An 8,450-nucleotide genomic window follows, 5' to 3' on the forward strand; every position below is an offset into this window, starting at 1 on the left:
TTTTAACTGTCTGCTCATCTGTTTCACTCAGCTTAGTTAATTCAGCAACTAAAAAGCTACTGCTAGAAGTGAAAATTCTAAATATAAAAAATCGAAACAACACTTAAGGGGAGCATTGATTCATCCAAGTCTTTTTCTCTCTTTTTTGATTTTTTTACAAGATTTTATTTATTTCAGAGAGAGAGAGCATGAATGGAGGAGGGGCAGAGGGAGAGTGGGAGAGAAAATCCCAAGCAGACTCCCCACTGAGCATGGAGCCCAGTGCGGGGCTCAACATGGGGGTTGTTGATCCCAGGACACTGAGATCATGACTTGAGCTGAAATCAAGAGTTGGACGCTTAACCCATTGAGCCACCCAGGCGTCCCTCTCTCTCTCTTTTAAAAGAAACATATAGGGGCGCCTGGGTGGCTCAGTCGGTTAAACGTCTGCCTTCAGCTCAGGTCATGATCTCAGGATCCTGGGATCAAGCCCCACGGTCGGGCTCCCTGCTCAGCAGGGGGCCTGCTTCCCCCTCTCCCTCTGCCCCTCCCCCCTGCTCATGCTCTCGCTGCCTCTCTCTGTCTCTCTCAAATGAATAAAAAAAACTTTAAAAAAATTTTTTTAAAATAAAAGAAACATATAAGTATCATCTGGGGACATTGATAAAAATCTTTTCTCAGTTGTTAGCTTTTTTTAGAGGCCAAATTATGTTGGTCACTATTTATGCTTTTAGGAAGATAATTATCAATCACATATTCAAATGTTGTGAACCAACCACATAACCCCTCTGTGCTAGAGTTCTCCAGAAAAACGGAACCAACAGAACACGTATACATAGAGATTTATTTTAAGGAATTGGCTCATGCAACTGGGGAGTAGCAAGTCCAAAATCTGCAGGGTGGGCTGGCAGTCTGGAGACCCAGGGAAGAAGCCAGTGTTGCAGCTCAAGTCCAAAGGCAATCTGGAAGCAGAATTCTCTCTCCCTCAGGGGAGGTACTATTTTTCTTTTAAGGCCTTCAACTGATTGGATGAGGCCCACCCACATTATGGAAGGCGATCTGCTTTATTCAAAGTCTACTGATGTAAATGTTAATCTCATCTAAAAAAACACCTTCAGAACAACATCTAGACTAGTGTTTGGCCAAATATCTGGGCACCATGGCCTAGCCAAGTTGACACAGAATCAACCATCACATTGGCCCCACACCATAGGGTGGTACTTGGGCCCTCATCTGGGGTCTTACATTTGGCAACCCCCTGGGAGCTGTCTCCAACAGAGGCAAGCCCAGGTCCCCATACCCCTACAGGGTGGCTCAGCCATTTTAGAGATGGGGAAACCAAGTCCTAGCAAAAGGTTTCACGAATTGGCCTCAGGATCAAAACAGGCCTGGGGTAGAGTCAGGACGAAATCCAGCCTCAACAAATGGTAGTTCCCAGCTCTTTCCACTACAACATTTGGCTCCAGCGGGACCTGAACTCGAGACTCCTAGGGGACGTTCTCCTTTCACTTCCTATTTGAAATATTACAGCCAAGCCTGAGCCCATTCAAACCATAAACTATTAGGGAAGAAAATCACCTTATTTCCTGGATGTGCCTTCGCCTTCCCATCCCCAGCCCTCCCACGAGGCAGGGCTCCCCGCCCAGCGCACCACACACGGACCCAACCACAGAAGGACTTCTCTTTGAAAAGTGCTTTATTTCAACACGATCTAAGTTGGGTGCATTAAAACATATCAAAATGTTACAGACATTTATGGCTCCCTCCTGAGGCCTTGTCAAATTATGTTATGATACCCAGATGTGTCCGTTTACAAGTTCAGAACCAAACATTGAACCAGGTCATGTACCATTGTTGAAGGCAAGTTATGATGAAGAAAATAATACTTCACAAAGCTAACACAAGTGGGGAAAACCTGAAGAAACACTAGCAGTAGCACACCAGAAGTCATCAGCCTGGGAAGCAGGGAAGGCTCCAAGGGCAAACTGAGGCTTTCCCTTCCCAGCTTGTCCACATCTTGTGCTTGGTTCAAACACAGGGGGCGCTGTAACCTCCCGTGGCAGGGTAAACGCTTTCAGTTCTGCCTGAAAGAAGGGGGTGCCACATTCATCTGTATCTCTGCCTCTCTCTCAGAGATCATTTCTCATCTCACCTGACTCAAGCAAGACTTTGTGTCAAACAACTTAAGTAGCAACTCAAAAATGTGTGCTGCGGCCTCAAGGATGCTGGAGACCTCCCCTGCTTGCTATCTCAGCCCCCACATCACGGTTTGGCCCCGAGACCCTGAAATTTCCTCGCTTATAGAAAATTTCTCTCTTGGCGATATATCTATGACATCATATTCTCCATGCTATGGAGCTTGGCGGGTTTTGTTTTGTTTTGTTTTGTTTTGTTTTTTGGTGGGGGTGGGGGGAAGAGAGCTTTTCTTAAGAGAGTTTCTTGCCCTACTGGGACCCATCGCTCCTCTTTGCTCCTGACTCTGAAATAACCACCCAACCCTGCAGAAAAGAATCTGTGCCAAGATGTTTTGCATCAGAAAACAGATTTGTGTGTGTGTCGTTTTATTTCAAAGTCTTACCTACAATGGTGTTAAGATGCCTTTATCTGTCTCCAGGAGAAAGTATTGTTTTCTTTCTGGTAGGGAGGAGGGAAGGGTGCAAATATTTCTCCTTGAAGTCTCAGACCAAAACCTCAGCTTTTGGTCCCAGCGTTTTTCTCACAGGTGGGTGGCTAATCTGAGCTCCTCCCTTCCTCAACCTCACTTAGAATTCAAGTCCATCGGCCTAGAGCCCAGTGCACACATTCCTCACCAGCCCACATAGGCAAGCTTGCTGTTTGTGCTTCTCAGTCCCTCCCCAAGATACCCCCCCCATTTAACTCATCACCTGCCCACTCATGTGATCACTGAAAATGTGACCTTGTGCTTAATTCCACCATCACCTGGGGGAACGGACCCCCTTCCCAGCCATATGGACTCAGGTTTTTCCTTCATTTGATCACCTTGTAACAAAAGCCCCTAGAAAAAGAAAGTCAGATGTGGCTATCCTGCTTTTCACAAGTTAGGAAAAAAAACCTATAAATTGGCCTTTTGTTCTTCACACGATTTCAGGTTCATTGCACGCAATTACAAAAACCCACACAAATCAGTAGAGGAATTCAAAGCTGCAAAGCCATGTGATACCAGTGAGAAAATCCGGCTCCACACTGCAGAGAAGTGTCTCTGTTTCAGGCGCTGTTATTTCAAAGGACCTTTCCAAAATTCCTGATCGGGCTACTAGGACGTGAGAGACGATCTCTAAACAGGGTGGGCCAAAATGGAAAAGTAGGGCCCACGGTAAGTGGGATGCATCCTGTAAGATGTGATTTCCCCTGACTTCTACCCTGACCGCCCCCCCACAATCTTTAAGAAGCCAGGTCTACCTTAGTATCACTTTCTCAGAAAGGAAGCTGGCAAACCTAACGTCTTGCAACATTTCCATATTTAAACTATCGTAATGCTAGTGCAAATCAAAGAGAACTTTTATAAATGAGAAATCGCTGTCCAACAAGTTAGTGGTTAGTAATTTGCTCTGTGGAAATTTTTCTGCCTAGCCCACCAGGGAGAATGACTGGGGTCAACACAGGCTTTGAACATTCAAAATAAAAGCAACTGGAAGAGAAGTTTCTTAAGTCATCTCAAATGCAAAACTCAGGAAGTGTGTTTGCATTCACAAACCCGCTCTTTCCCATCTGTAACAAAGGAAGCCTCTCCCCCCTGCCCCCGGCTTTTCTGTGCATTTTGCAGCGGCCCACCGAGGTGTATGATTGAGACTAAAGCCTCCGGATTTCCAGTCCACGCCCCATAGGGCTGGTGGCACTGTCCCCGCAGAGGAGGTCGCCTTGCTAAGAGACCCCCGGCAAAATGCCAGGTGGCAAAACGCCATCTTTGTGAAAGTCAACAATAAGACCACAGCTGCGAGCCCTCTAAAGAGGCCACGGAAGCCACAGAGGGGAACAGGAGGCAGGAGGGGGCAGGAACGGCTTCACTGCAAACATCCATCTTCCTTGCGGACACCGGCCAATGGCCCTCCTTCCACCAACTGCCCAGCTCCCCAAACCTTTCTTGGAGAGGAGGTGAAGAGATGGGGAGACCCTCCCTCATCAAGGCTGAGACACCTGCTGTTAGGAGCTCCGGGCCCTCAGCCGGCTCCCTGAGGCCCCGGGAGAAGCCCAACCAGCCTCTCCTGCCTACCTGCCATGCACCCTGCTCCAAGCATCTGTCCTTCTTCAAACTGTTATCAGCCACACTGGTGCCCAGCTACCCAGCGGTCTTCCTGACAGGAGCCACAGGGGACAGACTGTCCCACCCTTTCCCCCCACTGGGATCTGTTCTAAAGATCACCCAGGTGGCTGCTCAGAGAAGCTGAAAGAGAAGCTCCACCCTCCCTATGCACCTTCACAGGGAAGCCCAAAGAGCTTCCCTGAGCCCCACACTCGGCCAGTAGAAGGGTCATCCTCATAATTGGGGTCCATCTCCGTGCATGAGCGAAGGGCAACTTGAAAGAATCCTGTGGTTGGAAAGGAGAAAGCCTTGACCTCAAACACATGGCCTCAGCTCCAAGTGCAGGAGGGGCCTTGATGATGGGAAATGGGCTGGCCTCCCAGGCATCTGTCACTTCTGCAAGGAGCTTCTGTGGTTCTCTAAAGAGGGAAACTCTGGCCACCACCCCAGGACAAGGCCAGGCCCAGGCCACACTAGCCAGTCGGCCATGTATAAACCCATGACACCCTTCCTTCAACTCAAGGAGGCACCAAAGAGTTGGGGCTGGCTTCCATGGCGTGGGGTTGGCATGCTGAGTGAAACATCAGGCTCCTCTCCTGTCTCCTAGACATGGCCATGGAGGTGAGGACAGAGGCAGAATCCACATAGATCACATACGTCTTTGTTATTTTAAACAATCAGAGTTTCCAGTGTAAAAACTTGTGGGCTTATTGCATCTACCCCACAGATGATTTATCTTTCTCTTTCCATCCAACCTTCCCCAAGGGCATGGGGCTGTTAGTTTGTTAATTTCCAATGCCCAGTCCTTCTAGATGTACAGGGAGAATCCCCACCGATATATAAATACCCCAAATGGAGAGCTCGTGGAGTCCCCTTCCCTTCCAAACATGTGTGGCTGTTCCCTGGCCCTTGAGGGAAGACATCAACTTCAACCCCTCAGATCGGTGACTCCTCTGATGTTCCTGCCCTCGAGCAGTGCACCTGCAAGCCCCCATGGCGCTGGTGCTGGTGGCTCGGAATTCAGTTCCATGTGAATATCAGGTAGGCACGTGGATATGTACCATGTGTGCAAACACGCTTACATGTGCATGCGTGTGCTCATGTGCGTGCACACACACACATTTTGGGTCCTTATAACAAAATTCAGAAGTCCTTGTGAGGGAAAGAAAGGAGTGGAGCGTGGGGATCCAGGGATGGGGAGTTGTCTGCAGGCTTCTCCATTCTGCTCCGGGCAACAGATGGTGGCTCTCGGCGGGAGCTGGAGAGGTCTGTATCTACATGTTTCCATGGAAGGAAGGTACCCAGCTTCCTGTGCGTCTTCTCGTGTCAGCGGCGGCCCCTGTGGTGTCTGGATCCCCTCCTCCGTGTGGCTCAGATTGTTGCTGGGGTCTCGGCCATCTCCTCCAGCCTCTGCCGGATCATTAGCCGGAGCACGGTGTACCTGGGGACAGGAAGAGCCATGATGGGCAGCAGAAAACAACACACGCCTCCTCTTGATCTTCCCCCACCGCCCGGGGCCCAGGCGCCACCTATCGGTGCCTTCGCTTCTAACACTGGCCCAGCCGTCAGCCGCCTTGTGGCTCGTGTTCGTTTCCACACCCGGATGAGAGGTACTGAGCAGACCCAATCCAAACTAGAGGATTTGACGACCGTTAGAAACTCTGGCCAAAGAAGGACCGGAGGGCGAAACAGACAGCACCACCCGGAAGGATTGCATGAACCGAGCGCTTACTATGCCCAAGGCACCGCGACACAGTAAGTAGCACGGGGTCCTCACCGGGGCTGGACCATCTGAAATTGCCGTTCTTTGACCATCGTGAGGGGCCTACAAAAATGGCAGCTTCATATGGTTCAAGCTAATATCAGTCCCTGCGTGTTGCAGAACAGACCACAGCGACTACCAAGCGTGGGGGTGCACGGCTTGACGAGCACCTGTCTCCACCCCTTCCCTGAACTGAGCCAGCGCAGAAGCTGCAGTGCGAACCTCTGTGCGGGGCTCAGGGGGCCACTCCTGATGGCCAGGGCTTTGCACCGCCTGGCACAAGCTCTCTTTAAAGTTTGGCGCGTTGCAAGTGTTCAGTAAATGTCAACTGCTTTCATACTAGTGATCACCATTGCCAAAGCAAATGGAGCATCGGCGCTATTCCCCGGGGGCAGAAATCAATCAATCGTTTGGCTGTATCCCGGAAAAGCAGTCCACTTTATGACTAAACACGGCAACAACAACAACAAAAATCATAAAATTCTCCCCAGCGAAATAGGGTGAAATAGGTGAAGGGGATTAGGAGGTACAAACTTCCAGTTGTAAAATAAAAAGTCACAGGGATGAAAAGTGGAGCGTCAGGAATAGAGTCAGTAAACTGTAATAACATTGGATGGTGACAGATGGGGACTACGCTTATCATGGTGAGCACTGAATAATGTATAGAATTGTTGGATCGCTGTGCCAGACGCCTGAAACAAATATAATACTGTATGTCAACTACACTTCAATCATAAGTTAAAAAAAAAAAATCCTCGCCAGAGAGAGGCTTTACTGGACGTTTCAAGCCAAGTGTAATTTCCAGAAGAGAAATGTCAAAGAAGGGAGAAGGGTAGGAGGAAAGGATTTCAGAGGTAGGTTGCTTAGACTACTTTCCACTGCTAAGACAACCTTCCTGAAATCCCCTGAACATTTTTATGTCCCACATCAAAATGAGAAGCTGACACAGGAAGCAAAGAGACCAACACACTTAAGCTTTGCGTCCCCATCCACATTTGTCACGGGAAGCCCCCGGAAGAAGGTCCACGGCACCCAGGCCCACACAGCCGCTCAGCATCGTCCCTGCGAGACACCCGAACAGACAGCCGGCTCCCTGAGGCCCCGGGATAAGCCCAACCAGCCGCCCTGGGGGCACGCGTACTTGCGCATCAGCTTCTTGACTTCCCGATCTTCTTCCTCTTGGAGCTTCTGGATGAAGCTTTTTAGGACGGGCATCTCAAACTTTATGTACTGGGCCACCTGGGGAGGAAGAAGTCAGTCTGGGGTGCATGCACGCCCCCTTCCCAACCATATTCCAATTCCCTTTGGTGTCTCTCTCATGTAAGGCACAAAGGCACGGGAAACCTATTTCTGCACTGATCCAGGATTTCTTTAAAAGCAATAGCCAAGCCTCATTCTTCTCGAGGCTGCCATAGAGTTTGCGGTGAAGATCACTCCCTATCTGTGACACATATCTCAGAACTTCTCATCTCTCGTCCCATGTATCCAGTGCACAACCAGGTGATTATCAAACATGGAAAAGCACTCTCTCGGTGCAGTGATGCAGAGAACACCTGAACCCACAATATTCAATAAACCTCTCTGTTCTCCCCTAAGCGGACTTAGGGAACCATGGCTCAGGACGATGACTTGCATCTGGAGTCTCAAGCGGGCATCCAAATGAGAACTTGCTCCGGAGAGGCTGTGTGGGGTGAGGGTGGTGGCCCCCAGGTGAACTGAAGTTCAACAGCCGTCCCCCCTCCTCCACAAGAATCCCCACCCTACTCAATCAACTCTTTTCCATGGGAAAAGCCTATTAAGACCGAGCTGCTATTATATTTATGACTTGCTTTGGTCAATGGAATGTGTGTGGACACGATATAAGGTACATTTGAGTGCAGGCTTCCAATGAGCTTACGAGGTTTGGCCTAGCATCTTGCACTCCCGGGATCTGCCATGGGACGTGTACCCCAGGGAGCCACTACCCCTCACGCCTGGGTCTCTGTATGAGACATGCAATGCACACCTGCACTCAACCCCCAACCTGGAGCAGAGCTGTGACTACCAGCCTGCAGCCTCCTGAGCAAGTGAACGTTTGCTGTTGCAAGCAGCTAGGATTTGGAGATGTTTGTTACTGTAAGCAAAAGCTGACTAACACGTAAGATAAGGTAAAATCACTGCAAACAGCTTGAAGTTGCTAAGAGAGGTCTGCAGAAACTTCTCAGCCCATACAGTACTCTAGAAAGGCTGAAGACATTTACTCTATGTAAACCACTTTGTGCCTGAGCATTCCCCCCAACAAATCCCCCAGAGGGTACCCTCTGCCTAGCCTCTGCGCTCATTCTCCCTGCCTCATGACCATTCCTGCTTCAAGAAAACCTGGTATTAAAAAAAAAAAAAATTAAGAAAAACATAAAAAATATTTAAATCTTTTATTAAAAATAAAATAAATAAAATTTAAAAATAAAA

At 49.1% G+C, this 8,450-nt stretch overlaps 1 protein-coding gene across 9 annotated transcripts in view; it reads right to left on the reverse strand.

The window, feature by feature from the left end:
• Nucleotides 1-1,657: 1,657 nt before the first annotated feature.
• Nucleotides 1,658-8,450, reverse strand: part of RASSF2 (Ras association domain family member 2) — a 42,598-nt gene continuing 35,805 nt past the window's right edge. For all 9 annotated transcript variants that reach the window (XM_025876358.2, XM_025876353.2, XM_025875973.2 and 6 more), the window contains 2 exons: nt 7,144-7,241; nt 1,658-5,681 (listed from right to left, as the gene is read on the reverse strand). In XM_025876358.2, coding sequence (XP_025732143.1) covers nt 5,612-5,681; nt 7,144-7,241 — 168 coding nt within the window. In that variant the 3' untranslated portion in view covers nt 1,658-5,611. The remainder of the gene's footprint in view (nt 5,682-7,143; nt 7,242-8,450) is intronic.

The sequence above is a fragment of the Callorhinus ursinus genome, unplaced genomic scaffold (genome assembly GCF_003265705.2).
Source record: "Callorhinus ursinus isolate GAN/ISIS: 27379988/994484 unplaced genomic scaffold, GSC_fseal_2.0 scaffold29, whole genome shotgun sequence".
In the NCBI taxonomy this organism is placed as follows: Eukaryota; Metazoa; Chordata; class Mammalia; order Carnivora; family Otariidae; genus Callorhinus; species Callorhinus ursinus.